At 36.4% G+C, this 18,917-nt stretch overlaps 1 protein-coding gene across 3 annotated transcripts in view; it reads right to left on the bottom strand.

Annotated features, from left to right (window-relative positions):
• The window catches only part of CTNND2 (catenin delta 2), a 1,025,780-nt gene that overhangs the window by 341,169 nt on the left and 665,694 nt on the right, over positions 1-18,917 (bottom strand). For all 3 annotated transcript variants that reach the window (XM_067570033.1, XM_067570040.1, XM_067570046.1), the window contains one exon: positions 11,808-12,060. In XM_067570033.1, coding sequence (XP_067426134.1) covers positions 11,808-12,060 — 253 coding nt within the window. The remainder of the gene's footprint in view (positions 1-11,807; positions 12,061-18,917) is intronic.

Raw genomic sequence — 18,917 nt, 5'->3', positions numbered from 1 at the left:
ACATGTTACTTTTTTGCACATATTCAGAAAACTAATTTGATAAACACAGTAATATGTATAGCTTTGTATTTAGTTTATTTACAGTTACCACAATTATCCAAAATTCCATGAAAACGCATGTTCTCATGAGATTTCAGGAGCTATAAAAGTATTTATTAATACTATTACTGCAGTAGTACCTAGGAGCACCAATCTAGGAGCAAGGTCTCCAGTAAAAAAAATACAGTACCTGCCCCATAAAAGCTCACAGTCTACGTTGAAAATAAATCTTCTCCTGATATAGGATTACTTCTAGGATTATATTTCTACAATTTTGTTTGGGGGCTTTATCACACCTGTTGTTTTTAAATAAAAATGATCTGCTGTACACAAAGCCATTTTCGTCTTTGACATATGGCAGTTTGGATCAGGTAACATCATAAGCTGAGATATTACACTGGTCCAAAGTCCAGATCCTGCTGTAGCTATTTCTGGACCAATAGCACTTTTGTGGTCCAATATTTTCCAAGTTGACTGTGAGACTCTTAAGACTTTCACTGATACAAAAATATTCATATGCAATCCAGGCAACTCCCGATATGTCAAACTTTAAAATCATATGATTATAATGTATAGAAAATCTATTTTAGATTTGTTTCAAAAGTAATTTTTCCCTTACTTTGTGGCTCATGTACACTACTGATGTGCTTTGGCCACCCTGAGTCACAGTGCCTCATTTTCAAATGTAGTTTTCCATATTTAGGGAACTGAATGGTTTAGACACTCAAATTTGAGATTTTGACCCAGGCTAATTAAGGAAACCAAAATTTAGAGGTGGGCAGAGAGAAATAACAGTAGTAATGAAAATGATAATAAACCCCTCAAGCCTCTTTTCTTTGAAATGTCTCACATGAACAAAATATAGGATGGTATAGGGTGGGATAAAGGTTTTTACCAGAAATGACCTGGATAACGGAGTAAAAAAGCAAAACAAAACAGGTGGGCTCATCTTGTGATCAGGGATGGCTTAAGCCCAGGATCTCCAACCCACAGGCAAGCCACTGTGTTACACCATACCATACAATCTCCGTTTTATGATACACACTTTTTTTTTCAAATTAAGGAAATTCTTACAAATAAAATTTCAGTTTAATGTATTAAAAAGTTTTCTTGCTTAAATGCTGCTACAAAATTAATCCAAAAGCCACCCAAAATCAGTGATTTGGTATATTTTCATTTATAAACTTCAGCCTTGGCTCATGAATGGTTGAAAAGCTGGACTACTGTTGTTTGCATAGATCCATCTCCCACATCTTTACCTCTGTTGACTTCAGGGAGGCCAATGGCCTGATCCCATTCTTCCTTGGCCAAGACACCCCTTCCCAGTATCTCTGGCAGTCCACTCCCTTTGAGGAGTGTCTTTAGTGGGTTGCCTGGTAAGGAGAGCTGCAGCCCCCGATCTATTAGAAGGAGATGCACTCCTGTGGTAGAGGCTTAAAAACTAAATAAAAGGACAGAAACACCTCATAATAGTTGTAGAAATCCTTGATGGAACCCTAGCAACTATCACTGCTAGGTGCTTGTTTGCTAGGGAAACACCATTGACAATGCTAAGTATTATGAGGCATCTCTGACCTAATTCATTGGACGACCTGCTGGCAATGGGAGTGGGAATGTTTCTCTGCTTCTGATACAAATCAGAGCAGGCCTCTGACCTCCTTGACCCTTCTCCAGTCCCAAATCCTGAATGGATTCAAAGAGGCAACATCTGTTAACAGGCAGCAGGCTGAAAACCTTTGGGGAAGAGGGGCCACTTGGTGCTCCTTGATGACTCTAGGTGAAGATCAGTGGGTCCCCCCAGGGAGATGCAACCCAACGTCCTATATATTTCCTAAAGAGATTTAAGGAGGGCCTGAAGGAAGGGGCATCTATGCGGGTAGGTAGGTAGGTAGTGCTCTAGGGAAGGAGATGGGACTTTTTACTGTTTGAGGTTTATGTAGAACATGAACCTCCAATGTAAACCTGCAGAGATTGGCCCATTGCCATCCCATTCAGTGTTCCAGTTTATGAAGTGATCCCCTCTGTGATCACACAGTCATAGTTTTCCGCAACTATAAAGCTGTGATACAAATCAATGAAAAGAATTAAAATAAACTATCAAACTCTCTTTCCCCTTCCTATTCCCCCTTCTCCATTTTCAGTTGTTTGTAAATGAAAACACTTTCTTCAAATAGCCTTTCTGCCCTGGTACTTGAGCAGTACTTCATTTAGTCTTACAAAACACACTGTATACTAAGAAAATGGGTATTTTGTGTCACTGCAGCAAAACTGGCTGCCTTTTGTTTCTCTCTCTGTTATGGAAAAGCAATGCAATATCACTTATATCTTCAGCTTCAGGAACACACAACATATTTACACACCATTCCTTCTAGTTTGCATAAAAGCATAGATAGGGATCTGACTGGACCCTGAATTACCTCTAAGAGAACGAAAACAGGACTAATCTGAAAACACCTGGTTAAACCTGAGAGCAACACTCAACGTTTCGCAGACAAGGAGGTGCGTCTTCTATTTTAAATAACTGACTAGCAGGATTCTGACGTGACTTTCCCCTTCGTTTCCTCAGCACAGTATCTCACTGAAGAAATCTCCTCAGACCCACCAGCACCCCTCACCAGACTGTCAGTGGAGGCCTATGTGTAAGTAAGAGCAAAACATGGCTTTGCATCTTCAAAACACTTTATAAAATAACTAATTCTCACAACACCACTGTGAGGAAGGTAACTATTATCACCCCCAGATAAGAAAAGTAAGGCAGTAAGGTAAAGTAAGGTAATACAAAGATTTTTTTAAAGGCAGTTTATTTTGCCAGTATGTTATAGAAATACACTTTGAAGCTAAGCTGTTCTCTCATGTATATACAAATTTGCTCATTCTTTTTATAATACGTATTATTTACTTGACAAGAACTGCAAAATTTTAGAATTGTATTTTTCATCAGAGAAAGGCATCTTGCAGAGTTTGCACCTTTTAAAGTGTGCAGATTATCCACAGGATATGTGTGGCAAACACAGACAAAATCAAATTAAGGCCTATTAACCATTAGGAGCTCAATTATAGCTCACACAAGCCTAAGATGAGCTGGGGAAGGTGAGAGGGGGATGAAGTGCACTACCCAAGTGCGGGTGCCTGGAAATATTATGCTGATAAAAGGCACAGTAGTTTTAGAGGTCTGAGTGAAATACAGGGAAGCATCCCGTCTTGCATCTCTTCAAAAGTTGTAAGGCAGCACTTCTCCCAGCACAGCTATTCCAGCCTGCAGGGGAGGCAAGGTGATGGCTCCCCCGTTCCCCTGTATTCAGACATATATTCTCTGGGCTCATTACTACTACTGGCATCACCATCACCCTTCTGCTGTCCTGCGCTGGTAATAAAACTATGCCTGGCCTTGTCCTCTCTCCCACCTCTGGAACAAAGGAGAGAAATAAGAACACTATACCTTTAACAAGACATAAAATAAAACATGCACATCAATAGCAAGATATTAATAAACTGGATCATCATATGCCTAAAATTATACACTGTAGACTAAGTAAATATGACACTAAATGAAAAGGATACTATAATATATAAAGAACGTTTCATATCAAATGAACTTCTCTGCAGCAAGTTTGGAAGCTTTAAGTATTGCAGAGTAGACTCATTCGTCAAACCCAGTAGAGCAGCAATGTCAATGCCACTATAATATAATGAAATTACAATGTCCAACCCTTGCAATATGATGAGATGGTGTAGTGACGGGATTTAGTGTACTTTTAAAAGTCGGACGGCAACAAAATTGAGTGATTGATCCAATGAAGGACTCACACACAAACTTCTGTGTCATCAATAGAACAACGCCAGTCATAGAGAAAAGACTGATAGTGGGCACTAATGTGACATGAGCGTAGAAATACAAACTTTTCTTTTTCTCACAGTGCACTGCAGATTTTTCTGTATCACACAATGAAATATATTTGATAAACAGTGTGTGCCATGCTGTGTACTGCATAACAAAGATCTAACATAGAAAACAATCTATGGAACAGTGAACCATATTTATCAGACAGTGATATGAGTCAGTCACAGGTCACCCTATTTCCTCCCCAGGCCCTAACCCTTTCAGGTCACTTACAGCCACTCTCTTCAGTCTGCACCAGTTGCCAGAATACAAAAAAACCACAATTCATAGTCTTGTTGTTCTATAAAGCTAGTTTTCATAATCTAAGTTCTAGGTACTTGGGCAACATGCCCTTTTCTACCCAAGTCCTTGCCCAACAGTTACAACTGGCCTGGGAGGGCATGCTCTCCTCTAGTCCTGACCAAGCTGGAGGCCAGACATTCTTGGTTAGGAGTCCTTGGTTGTGGAAACACTCTCTTCAAGTGGGTTGCTGGAATCCCATGTTTGCAGATTTTAGGGCACAGTGTAAATCCTATTTATATCAGCAGTCTTCATCCTTAGCTATGTTTGGGCCCCCTCCTCTGTTCGTTTTATATTTGCTCTATTTCTAATGGCTATTTTACATGCAAATGAGAATTCACTCCTTTCACTTGGAGGGATGGTTTGGGTGAGTATCTGAGGCTTGCCCTGGGTCCATACTCTTTGCCTTAAATTGTGTGCATGTTTGGGCTGGTTGGATTGTCCCTTTGATTGTAATGTTTCATACTGGTTCTTGGCTAAAAAAAAAAAAATTACAAATCCTTGCAATGGGGAAGTGTTAGTAGGGACAAGGAAGTCACCGAAGAAACTATTCCTAGGGTAGCGCCTGCTTTGGATTTCTGTCTATCACCAGTATATCACACTGCCTTATGCATTTTTAAAAATAAAAATGAATACATATATATATATATATATATATATATATATATACACACACACACACACATGCAGAATAATTTTTTTGCACAAACACACACAGACTGAGATTTATATTCTTATTGGCTTCTCCCATAACACTGCAATACTGCCTTTCACTCTTATTCAAGTTTATAGTAAAGTAATTCTGTTAATATTATGATAATCCTTAAAACAAACCAAATAAATGTAAAGACTCCGGCAGAAAGATTTTAGTTTTTCTTAAAAGCCGATGTCTTATATTTTTACTGCACTTTTATTGAAGCATAGATGTTAATTGCCACTTATTGTAATGAGATTCTTTTTACTACAGGGAAAAGAAAGCTTTACAAAGACAGGTTTGAAAATATAGCGCAGCTCTTTGTGGAAAGTGATGCAAAATGGGTTTTGATGGTTCATAGCAGATACAGGAGGCTTTGCTTTAGCCTTTTTTCTCCTTTCTACAATGAAAGGCTTCTGATTTAAGAACTTTGAAGGTACTGAGTCAATGCTTTCATTCTTTGTGTGGTGGGAAATTAACCCCAGCAGAGGTAATCAATCAGAACTTTGACTTTGAAAGCCGAAGCACAGCAGGAATGTCTCAGGATATTAAAATTAAATTATGCAATAGCTGGCACAATCAGTAACTGTTTTGACTTATACCTGGACAGTTCAAAAAGGCAACGTGCCACTTCCAGTTATTTGTATTTTTAATGTTATTTCAATTTTAAATTATCTTGTTTAGTTGTCACATTTTTCACCAGTAAGTGCTGCAAAAAAATCCCAAAAGTCATAAAAAGGGGTCTTTTGGATTATCACTCTATGAGTATTCTCGAAAGCACATCATTTTTGGTGAACACACCATTTTGTGTGTGTTCATTGGATTTTCCAATGTATTTTGTATAAATAATTCAAAGGTGCTGTTTGAAATACATTTATTTAAAACCAGCATACTATAAAAATGTAAACAGTAAAAACTCATAACAATATCATTCCCTATGATTTGGAAATGGACACCATATCTATGGGTCATCATATCTACGGGATATTACATTTTATATTATTTGAAGTCTGGAATTAGTTTTGATTGCATTGCATGTTTTTAACATGACTGCTGCTGTTAACATATCGTTCTGCCAGCCCCTTCACATAATGCCTCTGATGCTCAATAGGTAAGCAATGTCACAATACAGAGGAGGAAATATACTGATACTCAACCCATCAATGACATGATAGATATGGAAGCCATAAGTGAGCAAGACCATTGTTACAGCAGAAATTGCTAATGTTCACTCAGGCAGTCTACACACTTGTTAGCTAATTTGCACAATTCAGTCACTCCCTGTCGGTCTCCCCATTGTCCATGTGAATTAACAAGGTTCATGTACAACTGAGTAGTGTTATAGTTGAGATGGAGTACTATGCTATGCTAGTAATGATCATTGCTATTATGAGGATTTATTTTTTATTCAGAAAAAAATAAAAAAATCTCTTACATAAACTTGCAAAAAAAATAAATAAAAAAATTACAATTAAAGCTGAAGTGATCTCTAAACAGAACTAACATCATGTTGTCTAGGTAATGGGATCCTTATACATACTATAATTCATTAACCAAAGTTTGCTCTTGTGTGTTTTGCTTTTGTGTTTAAAGGACACTCATAGGTAGTTTAGGTCTAGAAAGATTTAGGTTTTGTAAGAAAAGCTTTTATGAATCGTTAAGTGACTTATTTCAAATTTCATGAAAATTGTTTTTTATTTTTATTTAAAAACCAGACATGACAGGACAGTCTTCAGCATGAAGTGAAAATAACTATAGTCAAATCAGTCTAATTTCACCATTCAAACTTTTTGAAGTGCAAAATTAGACAAACACCATATATGCTGAAAATTAAGTATGGTTTTTACAATGCATGCCGTGTTACACTGAGAGTTGTTATTAGCAACATAGTCAAGTCCGTTCTTAATATATGGCTATTAACTTTATGATGCCCTTGTAAATGAGACCATTAGTGTTATTTCAGTGAAGTTTGTTGTAGTTTTATTAAAAAGATTTATCTAAAGCTTTATTTGTGGTGATACTACAAAGCAAAATTGGATGGAAACATTTATAGTTGACATGAAATAGTTCAGAAATATTAGAGCTAGGAGCTTATACACATGTTCTATTGGCTCCTGAACCCTGTGGACTGACTTTTCCATATTTAGTATAGAAGTAACCAACGGGGGAATAATAATTTGGGAGGGGAAAAAAACCTTTTTTGAAAATGTGGAAGATACAGGGAGCCAGCTAGTAAATGGAAGATTGTGATTGCAAGCTAGAGGAGTTTTGGTAAGATACGTTTATTTCACAGTCGTACTTGTTACTGTAATTATTTTCCTCCTTTGACATTAACTAAGCCTTGGTGTACACTACCAATTTATGTCAGTATAACTACGTCACTCAGGAGTATGGAAAATCCACACCTTTGAGCCAAATAATTATACCGACCTAATCCCCAGTGTAGACAGCGCTATATCGACAGAGTGGAGGTGAGGGAAGGGGTTCTCCTGTCGACATAGCTACCACCTTTTGGGGAGATGGAATACCTGCACCAACCAGAGACCCTCTCCTGTCGGCATGGTAGCATTTTTACTTAGTGCTACACAGACACAGCTGTGCTGCTGCAGCGCTGTAAGTATAGACAAGCCCAAACCTTTTAATGATGCCCTGGGCTCACCGACAATGAAGAATATGTTTTATATAAATTATTTTTTCATTATTGAATTCTTCCTTTTTTTTTTCCAGCTGCAGAACTTACATTTTTTTGACGTTTCTAAGAGAAAATTTTAACATGATGAGACCGAACCTCAGATGGTGTAAATATAACTAGCTCCAGGGAGCTGTACCAGTATACACCAGCTAAGAATCTGGCTTGATGTTTTATAATATATGTGATCAAAAAAGAAATCAGTAACTATAAAAGTAATTATGAATTCAGATGTGTTTATTTTAAATAATACATTAGTATGTTTTTGTCGCAGACCTCTGCAGCTGAATTAAAGCTAAACTGTATTTTATGACAGTTTGTGGAGGGGAAAAGCAGATGTTGATCTAAGATTTCATTTGCCAAAATTTGGCTTAGAAATACATATGTAAAGCTGAAGTAATAGTAATCCAAGCTACACAATGAAAACAATGGGAGAATTCCAAATTACAGCAGTGCTAGCTAATTTTTTTCTCTCAGTTTCAGATGAAAATTCTACCAGAACAGAATAGGAATAATTTAGGAAAACACAACTATTCTATATTTCAGAAATTCTATTTGCTTATCAGGCTCAGATCTATCTGTCCATTTTACTTATTGATGTGTCTGCATTTGCCATAAGCCAAACAGAAGATTATAATATGTAGATTTTACAATTTCCTTTAGTTTTTTCAGTTTAGCCCTTTAGTGACCTGCTGGCACAGCTGACAGATCATACAAATTTAGTACCAGAAACTCACTTGATCACAAATTTTCTTAACACAGCAATAGATCATAGTGTCATGGAAGTCAAAGACCTATTAGATCATCCAGTTTAGCCCCCGTGCAATGGGAGATTACTCCCTACAATGCATTTTCCTGGTGTTTGTTCAGTCTAGCTTCAAAGAATGCAAGCAATATCCCTTTGAAGACAATTCCATAGCTTAACACCGCTCACTGTCAGGAAGCTTTTCATGAAATTCAGCCCAAATTTTCTGCTTCTTAATTTTTTCATTCATTACTCTTAATTATCCAGCTGTGTACAATACTAAATAATTTCTGTCTTTCCTTGATGTTTCTTCAAGTATTTGGGGTGTTTTGTCTCTTTGCCCTCATTATTCTTTTAGCCACGCTTTTAATCTTTCCTCATAAATCAGTCTGTCCAACTCTCCTGGTATTTTTGTTGAAACAATTTGTTAATATGTTTCTGATAATGTAGTGATCAGAAATGAACAGGGCATTTTGCCTATGCAGAGAAATATACCTCTTACAGACCAGAATACAATATGTTCAGTGGTGATCCTTACCATTGCTCCAAAAGGAGAATTACATGCCCTGTTCTAGCATTGGTACTAGTGGCAGCCTGCACATAGGGGGCAAGGAGGCTATCAGTGTTCCCAAACCATGACTCCTGAGATTACAGAATATTACTAGTGGAAGTTAACAGGATCTGTGCATAAAATTCTGGGAGGTGCTGGGTCTGTATTATCTGCTGCTCCTGTATGAGTTCCTGGTGTGTGAGGAGAGATGTCTAGCACCATTCCTCCTCACATTGTACCCCTGCATCTACCACTTGTGCAAAACAGGCCAGAACGTCATCCTTCATATTAAACTAATCAATTTATCTTAACTAGAGGAACTGAGTTTTTCCCCACCTTTAACTCATTTTGAATTCTTCTTGTCAGTCTACTTGAAAAAAAAATCAGGTAACAACCTTTTTCTTCATGGAGCAAACTAAATTTTCATAAGACTGACTCTTATTTGAAGCCAAAACGCTTTTACTCAAGGATGTCATACCCTTTAATTTCTACATTTAGGTCTAGATCTGGGCAATTACTACAATAAAATATTTACAAACATCTGTTTGAGTAAAATCCATACAATTGGCTTTGACAGTGCTTATACCACCTTTTATTTGCTTTCCATGACTACTCATATGAGCAAACTTGTATTTACAATATTGTTCGCAGGAAAAGCAAATGACGCAAATATTCATGCTATTTTATATTCGCAGTTTATGCTGCACTACAATTGTTTGCATGACCATCACAAAACCTCTTTGTGGATTTAGAGTCATTCAACCAGGGAACAAGAACACCACCATGTGACTTAGGTGACCAACAAAATGATATAATCTGTGAATACACAAATAACAAATATTTGAAGCAATAGCTGAAGTCACTAGCTCACTAGTAATCTGTAGTATGAAATACGTTTGCATAAACTACAATATAAAATCCCTATATCTCTGTTCCAAAAAAATGTAAAAATTATAGCCTGTTTATGATTAATGTATTAAATGAAAAAGTGGTAGATAAACACATTTTTCTCTGTGAAAAGCTTACCAAGTTCTACTTACATCTGTGGATGTCAATATTCCATCTCCTGTATTCTTATAGAAATCAGTACTCATTTAATTCTGTGCATTACATTGGGAGGGAGAGGAGAAACACAAAGGGCTGGAAAATAAGGCTAGAGCACGAAGCAACAATAAATAAAATAATTTTTCAAAAGGAACATGTTTGACATTTGCTAAGCATATAACCTGTGCAGGTGCTGACCATGCCAGCATTACAGTGACAATGATATTCCACAAAGATTACGTCTTTTAAAACCATATGTCCAATATTACTAGGAATATAGTATATACTTTCTTTCAGCACAGGGAGGAATGCCTTAAATTCCAATATATTTTTCCTAAATATATTTATTGCAGTCACTCTCATTCTTCTCTTATATTTCAGGTTCTCGTACATATTCTGTACAATGTTAACAAGTTAGTATTGCAAGGCAGAATTTTGTTGCATGCAAAATTCCTTTTGTAGAATCCCCATCAAGAATTCAATACCATAGAACAAATGTCAGTACTTAGTGACCTTCTATGTGGGTAAATTATGTTAGTGCAATGACATTTTATCTTTGTGTGCCAAGATATAAAAAAAAAACCCCAAAAAACAAAACAAAACAAACAAACAAAAACCCACGCCTATTTCTCCTTTTCACTCAAGCATTTGCAGCAGCATCAAGAGTTAAAGATAAAGAGACAACAGTTATTCCCACATCAAAAGTGGGTCACTAGCATGAATGAGCTGTACTAAAAGCCGTAGTGATCCTAATGTGCTATGAAATTAATCTAGTAAGGCAGTTTCTATACAGATAACATGTACAGAGTTCAGGCTGCTAAGGCTATGAACAGTTCACTTCTATAGTGAAGGAAGGAAAATCTTGCCACTGTATCTTAAATATCTTGTTGGTCAAACACCTCCCTAATGTCCTTGTTTGGGACACATTTTTGGGTGTTCCCATTGATAAATACCATGCAGCAAAATCACAATATCTTACACAGAAATTCCTGTACAAATAAATACATATTTTAAGAAGTCAAATATTTTATATTTTTGAATAAAAGCTTAATTATGTAACTTCTGAAGAATCTGATTTCAACTGCAAAACCATTTAACTTACAAAAATCATTAAAAAAACCCCATAAAATTACTGATCCTTTGCACCACAAAACCAAACAAAAACAACCAAGTGAATTAAGAGCTACTGTTAATATCTCCATCTCTGTTATTGTCATCACTGAGGACAATTCACCCCTTGAATGCTGCCATCAAGCATGCACTCTTTGATTTACAGTATGCCTAGAGAACACCATGCTGACTATATTTTATATTTATATTTATATAACCACAGAGCGTATATGTGTAATATCGGCCAATATTTTCGATGAAAATTACACTGCAAATCATTCTGCCGTCACATACTGGTGGAGCCTAGATACTGATGTTCAGATGAAACATAGACCTGAATAGTTCACTGTTATTCTCATAGGCTAGTACTGGGGTGCCACTTTGCACATTGTTAAACATTTACAGAACAAAATTTCTCCTTGCATAGAAAAGCCATTACAATTTTGATTCAAGGACTCGTGGTGCTATACTCTCAACATAATTTCTTTTTCATAGTATTTCACACGGAGGCCCTACCAAGGGCAGACTAAACGTACGTACTGAAGGTCATCTTGCTTTAAAGGAGAGCTCATAAGAGCATGCTAAGATAAAGCATTAAAACAGAATTCTAATTCAAACAAAGAAACTTTTGTAGAACAAATCACAATTTTTGTTTTGTTTTTTAATAATACTCCATAGTTGAAATACAAAGAGTAGACTGCAGTTATAACACTCTAGATGAACATGTAACGATAGAAAAAGTAAGGTTTTACCCACCTGGGATCTTTCTGAATGCTATCAATGGAAGGTGACCTAGCCAAGGTCCCCTCAGGTGGGATGGCTGGACCAGATTTGCTGTATGGTGATTCAACAGAAGGACAATACTGCAGCTGTCGGTAGGGGTCTGCGTAATTGGAGGCTGGGCCTGCAGCATAGCTGGCCCTCTGGAAAGTCGATGTTGCGTTCTGTGTGCCGTGCTGACTGCCTGTGCGCTGTAAGGGTACGGAGTCGACACCAGGGGAAGATGGGGCTACGACAGGAAAGTAGGGACAAAGTAAAAAATTGAGGACCTGTTCACAGAAATGGTTAACCAGGTCTAGGCAGAGGAAAAAAATACACACATATAAACAGGGGTTCGAAAAGAATGAGAAAAAAAAGAACAACATTGTCATAGTTGAAAGCAGTGACGTAAAGCAACTGTTAAGTGAAATTCTAAATAACATGCCACTTATGGACCAAATAAAATTTTAAATGGTTATACAGGGATTAGGTACAAACACTTTGATACGGGCTTTGAATTGCTTACATTAAAGATAATAGACAAGCACCAAAATCCCACTGCAAGTTAGTAGATATCTCGAGAAGAGCATGGGAATAATCAAACTAAATTTCAACAGCACTAAGGGTCTGATTCTGCAGTCTTTACACAGATAAAACTCCCACCAAAGGAGAACAGAACCATGTTCTAAGGTCTAGATTGAAAATGATGACTATTATAGCTGAATCAAATATATGGATGGTTTGTCATCCCACTTCTGGGGTCCCAGTTCCTGTAAAATATACATAACACAGCTCTGCTGGCATTAAATTTTTTTCTTGATATCATTATAAACAAGACTCACTTGTCCATTACCTCACCCCGAAAGAGAATTACACTATGGACATTTCTCTCTACCTGTCTAAAATGATACTGAAGTGTACTCAACAAGACTATTGAATCAACAGTTCAAAGCAGCTTTAAATCTGTGACTCCGTAATTTTGCACCTTAAAAATCTTGTTAGTCTGCTTCATAGTCCATTATCTTTTTATTACACTAGTACAGTAGAAAACACTTCAATATGCCATGTTTACTGAATCCTTATCATCAGCAATTTTGGGCCCAAGTCCTCCAGTCCTAATGATGTCAACTAGATTCTTGTTGTAATGACTGTAGTATTAGTTCCTATGTGACCTATTGGCATTGAAACAAATACAAATGAAAAGCTACTCCTGTTTATGAGAGAGTTCTGAGAAGCACAAAAAGTAAATGCATTGTAAGTTAGTTCATTACGGGCCCAACCTTGCTCTTATCAAACCCAGCTGAAGTTCTGCCATAAACAGCAGTGGGTCCAATCTCAGGATCATTTGACTATGTAAAAATCATAGGTCTATAGGTGAACATGCATCCTCAAGTTCTGGATCTCATCATAATTTTCCCTGTCATTTCTTCACATACACACATTTACATTTAACTTTAAGGGATTCATATTGTAGTATATGGTAAAAATGAAAAACAATACTCAAAAAATGGTTGATAGAAGGGCCATATCAAAGAAGCATTATCACTAGTATTTGCCAAGGTTAAGATATTTTATCCATCCAACGTATAGGTCTTTCAGTAGCTTTCTGTCTTTTATTAGTTTTCCTTTTTTTTTTTTTTTTGGTACTTTTCATTTTGATGTATGTGAACAGTGAGTTGAATCACACAATTTATGTTATTATAACAGTTATGATGATATAATATTGAAAACCTGGTGGCTAACAAACATAAAAAACCCATACTATCAAGGTTATGTAGTCAATATATGTGTGAAAACAACATAAGGAAAAATCTTGCTTTGGTATTGTCTTTTATTTCATGTTATATATTTGCGTAATGTATGACCAATAAAAAGATAAGGTCAATTGTAATGCAATACTGATATTTGAATACTGATAAACTCTATTCACAAACCCCACAAAACCAAACCAAAATTCCTGGACTCAGTAGTACCATGCTAAAAAGATACAGAAAAGATGGTGGTGTTTTTAACAACAGAGAATATGTAAAACTAACTGAGAAACAAAATTTTGTGCCACGTGGGAAAATAAAATAATTAGAAAAAGCAGAAGTCAGGAAAAAAGTAGTAAAAATAATACACAGAAATGGAAGGAAAAGAAGAGCTATGTACTGCATTAAGATCTTGATATTTAGGAGTTGAAATGATGACACAGGAAATGCTGCAAACTCTTTATCTGTCATTGAAATCTGGAGAGTTGCAAAAAGTCCTAGATAATAACGTTACTAAAAGCAGACCTTTCTTTGCCACAAAGAAAATTATTTGGCTTAAAACCTCACGTATTTCATAATTTTTCCTTGCCACATAGTTCAATGAAACTTAAAAAAAACAAAACTTTTAAACTTTTATTTCCATCTTATTTTCTCTTTTGTGTTGCTATCAATAGAGCAGCTGTACGAACTAAAGCTACTTGTCACACTTTTAACATCTAAATGCTTTTTGACTCACTCTGATTCATTTTCATAATTATGTCTTCCTAATAGACTATTATTTCCTTTTGAATTTTATTATAAGGCACACAGACCTGTGATAGTTAGAATATGAAAAAATAAGACAAATAGATGACTAGATAAAACATACACAAATAAGAGATGTATGCCCAATGTCACTAGAATTTGAATTTAAAATAACTTAAAAAAATAGCATGTAGCATATCATTTAACTTGAATCTGACAACTTACATGGATTGTGAGAGGACTAAATTTTGGTGAATGCATATGCAGAAGTAATTCATGGAAAACTGAAGCAAAGCTGTCTCCTATTAATGTACACTATCCTTGCTTAATTAAACTCTTCCAGTGAGAAGATTAATTGGTTGCAGTGTTGCTGTTAATTCGATTCAAACCATCTTCTTTCTGAAGAGGTATGAATCTCCTATGAAGATCTTATTACAGAACTCCCATAATGAGAATACCTTTAAAGAAATTCCTTTTAAGATCTGCCTTCTTTTCAACTATGGTAGGTCTCCAGTCCATCAGAAAAGGAATAATAGGCACATGTTCAAGGTGAGCCTGAGTAGGTGTGTTTAAAACACTGAGGCTTCAGTTTGGAGGTGTTTGTACAATTATTTTCTTTGATTTTAAATCAAGTGGGTTCACACACACCTCCAACTTTTGCTTTGGTTTTTGGATATGAATGAACCCCCGCAAATCAAAGTGATGTTCAGGTGAAAACAAAGAGCTTGGAATCACAAATTGTCCCAGGTCTGCTCAGAACTAAACCCAGTTAAATTTTGTGGGCAATAGTTCATTTTCCAAGAGGGTCACTTTCAAGAGACTTCAGTGGTCACAAAAAATAGGACATACAAAGATCCAGAAAATTCAGATTAACTCTGTCATTTGCGGTCTACTTTGCTTTGTTATATATGTGTGTGTGTTTGTATGTGCGCACACTTATGCACTTTAAAGGTAGTTGCAGACCAAATTTTCCAAAGCTTACACTGGAGTTAGGTGGGTGAAGGCACCAGATAAATATTATTTATTAGATGCTCTGGCCCACTCTGCTCACTTTTCACTTCGACTATAACTCCTCTTCTGGAGAGAGTCTTCTGGTGCGATGTCATCCTCGCAAAGTAGTCAGCTCCTACACTTCCATCCCTGCAGCACTCTGGTGCAGGGACAGGCTTGATGGGGAGGAGTGACTGATGTTAGCGGTGTTCCAGATAACCCTAGCTGGTGGACAGTCCTTAAAGGCTCTAACTTGCACTAGTGCTAGGGCATTGTACCTGCTTTATGTCGCACTTAGTAAAAACTGTGTATGTAACAGATAATCTGGACCTATAAGGGACATCTGAATCTTCTAAATATGTATCTGCTATTTTCAGCAGGTGCTGCTTTACTGAGATGTAGAGATGACGTCTAAAGGTGAGCGTCTCAATCTTGAGCTGGAAGTGTGGTTTTATCCTGAAATTTCTAAGTGAAATTTTCAACATCTACAAACTATGAACCTGTGTCTAACAGAGCAGTCAAGAGATTGTAATAAATATCTCATTATTATTCGATCTTGGGCCTTCATCACTTAGGGGGAGGGGAAGAGAAGGGGGAGACACTTCCTGAAGATTTGCTGGATATATTGATCACAAGAAAAGGAAAATTGTTTTTTACTATATAGAAAATGTGGCCATGCTATGAGAATATGCCAGAAGGACCTTCTAACTATAGATGACACCAATTTAATGATATGATGTGGGCCTTGGCAAATTAGGTGGGCTTACTTGCTAGGGCTCTCCTGGGTGCATGTGTATTTGCAGAATAAGCACCTTGCATCCTTTTCTCTCCTCTTTCCACAACACCAAACGGATGCAGTGACACTTACATTATAGTGAAATTTTAGGTGTAACTTTGGATGTACCTGGAACGACATACCAGATAAGGTTAAGATGTCCAGTCCAGGACCTTTGAAAACCATGTTCTGTATTTTGCAGGCAACCAGTTACTTCCAAGTGTAGCACACAAAGAAAAATGAAATAATGTTAACAGCTTTATGAAGGGATCCTAAGGCCTCATACCTGACCATTTTGTTCAGTCAATATTCCCATAGATCAAAACTGAATCATTGTGAATGCAACTAAAGTCAAAGGGAATTTTGCCACGGTAAGGTATGTCAGATCAGGCCCTCAAAAGCTATGAGTAAATGTATATAGATTCCTCTGTTGTATTCTTTTTAATGCACTAATTTATCTGGTCCATGTTACTGTATAAATTAGGGATATTATATTGTAACATTTTGCTCCACAAATCATATCATATATCTCATGTTTTTATTGTACATGTTTTCTTGCCGCTTTGTCCTTTTCACAATGCCTGTTGCATAGTTCCATCATGTAATGCTTTGCAGTTTTCTTTTTCTTAAAGCATTGTTTTTAAACACTTTGCATATGTAAAGAGACCTTGAGTGTGTCAACTATGCAAATTAATGTGGGTACAAATTCAGTGTACACACACAAATTTCTGCATGCCAAATACACATCTTCAATCTTAAAAAATGTGCTACAATGTGCTATTATTTAAATAGAAGGTATTTCCATGAGGCTTTTATGATGTCATAAAATGACATTGTAACAATGCAGCTAGAGTCACTGTGGTGGTAGTTAAGGTACAAGTAGAAAATCAGAAAGCACTTTTTCTTCTTCTTAATATTCAGCACTATATTCAAACTACATACTCTACTTCTTATTAGTAAACTTCATTCAACACCTTTTTGGGAAATGGGTATTTCATTTCCTTCATAACTACACCAATTTAAAGTTATAATGCAAGCAACAGATTTTTGGCAATTGTACTAATGTAAAAATAATTGCTTGAAATGCTATCCTGAAGCTAGTGGTTTGACAGAAACACTTGAATAGCAAATGTGAATAATCAAATCTAGCATCCTGTAAATCTTTTAATATGTATGTGATAATATATTTTATTTACAGGTGAACTACATTACATTGATGCTGTCTCAAAAAAGGAAGGACTTTTTACAGAGAGAAAAGAAGAATTTTAGAGGAATATATGAAGAATCAATTTTAATTCAATGTATAGAAAGGAAAAGAAACAAATGATGCTGTAATCTGCTGATTTGTAAGTGATCTCTCCCATGGTGTGTTTAGGATTTTCTGATATCTTGCACATATTCTCTCTTAAAACTAAATATCCACAAGAAATTCTGTCATTTAAATGTAAATCTTAGCTATAAAAAGAGAAAAAAATACAATAATAAATTCAAATGTTAGAGTTCCAGTTTAAAACAGATTGTCTTAGAATATTCCAACTCTTGTGCAGATATAAAGATTTTGAATTTCAGAAAAAAGGATCAACTCATAATTCTCTGCAGCTAAATGAAGACACAATACAGCCCCGGCTCTTCCAATTTTCAGTTTCTTAATTATCTCCTCTGTGTTCCCTTTACAGTACCATTTTGTCTGTGTCTTGAATCTTCTAGTTCCTGATCTTTGCAAGTCTCAATCTTGCCACCATTAGTGAAGCAGATAGTCCCAGTGAAGTGAATAGTACAAGTCCTATGAATAAGGACTATTGGCCAATTAAAGGCTCTATCTAGGAATGGACAGTGAGCCTTTAAAAGCAAAATCTTATTTAGTCTAAAATATATGACCACCTGGTTTATCATCATGAAAACCAGTTAATCTGATATTTCAGTTACTTTCAGGTACAGGGGATCTTATACCATTTAATCAATTTGCTTAGCCTTTTTTCCTAAGGAGCCTACATCTCATTTGTAGTGAATCCCATGTATTTTTACAAGGCTGGGCTCGGGATTAGTTGGTTTGATCTTGATTTCCAATATACAGGTTTTTTTCCTCCCCTCAATTTTTTGTGGTTGATGTACGTGTCTGTTGGCATTGGCTCTACCTGGCTCTACCGAGCCTATTTCTTTGTTAGCTGTCTGGCCCATTACTGGGAAAGGTGCTATATACATCTTACTGTGGGGTCCCTTTTATTGTCAGACACTTCTCTTGTATGGTTAGAGGAAGTTCCTCTCCCTGAACAGTAACTTCTATTTCTGTTCTATACTCTGGGTTATCACAGCTTTACAAACTTTCCTATCTCCTCTCCTAGATCAGAGGTAGCTGTTTACCAACTACAATACTCATTCCACTGCGCACATTCAGTACAGCTCCGAATTTGGTAAGAGTGTCAGTTCATCATTGGTCTACATCACTGGCAGCTACAAAGAATAAGACAAAATGAAGGTAATACATTTGCATAGAAGTGCTTCAAGTCCCATGATACTGAAGTATTTGTCTGTTTGCCAATTGTGCATTCCCAATGACTTACAGTCATTTCCATAGCATTAGTGTTATTCCACAATGTTTCATACACCAGAAAAAAACTAATTTCTAGAGTCAAAAGGAATTTCACAAGTAACATTTGACATTTTTTTAGGTTCAATAAATCCTACTCCCAATGGAGGTGGCAATAATCTTTGCAGGCTAAGCAACTGAGGCTTTCTCTGCTTTGATGTGCTCTTTTACATCCACTTTTGAAGAAAGGATATTTTATTTTTAGATATTTCTGACATTCAGGGTTCCAGCAGGTCTCCACATTTTCTTCAGAAACTGAA

The sequence above is a fragment of the Emydura macquarii genome, unplaced genomic scaffold (genome assembly GCF_026122565.2).
Source record: "Emydura macquarii macquarii isolate MOO-44397 ecotype Brisbane River unplaced genomic scaffold, CSIRO-AGI_Emac_v2 contig_320, whole genome shotgun sequence".
NCBI lineage: Eukaryota > Metazoa > Chordata > Testudines > Chelidae > Emydura > Emydura macquarii.
The sequence above is the reverse complement of the archived record's forward strand: the minus strand, read 5'-3'. Positions and strand labels throughout refer to the sequence as shown.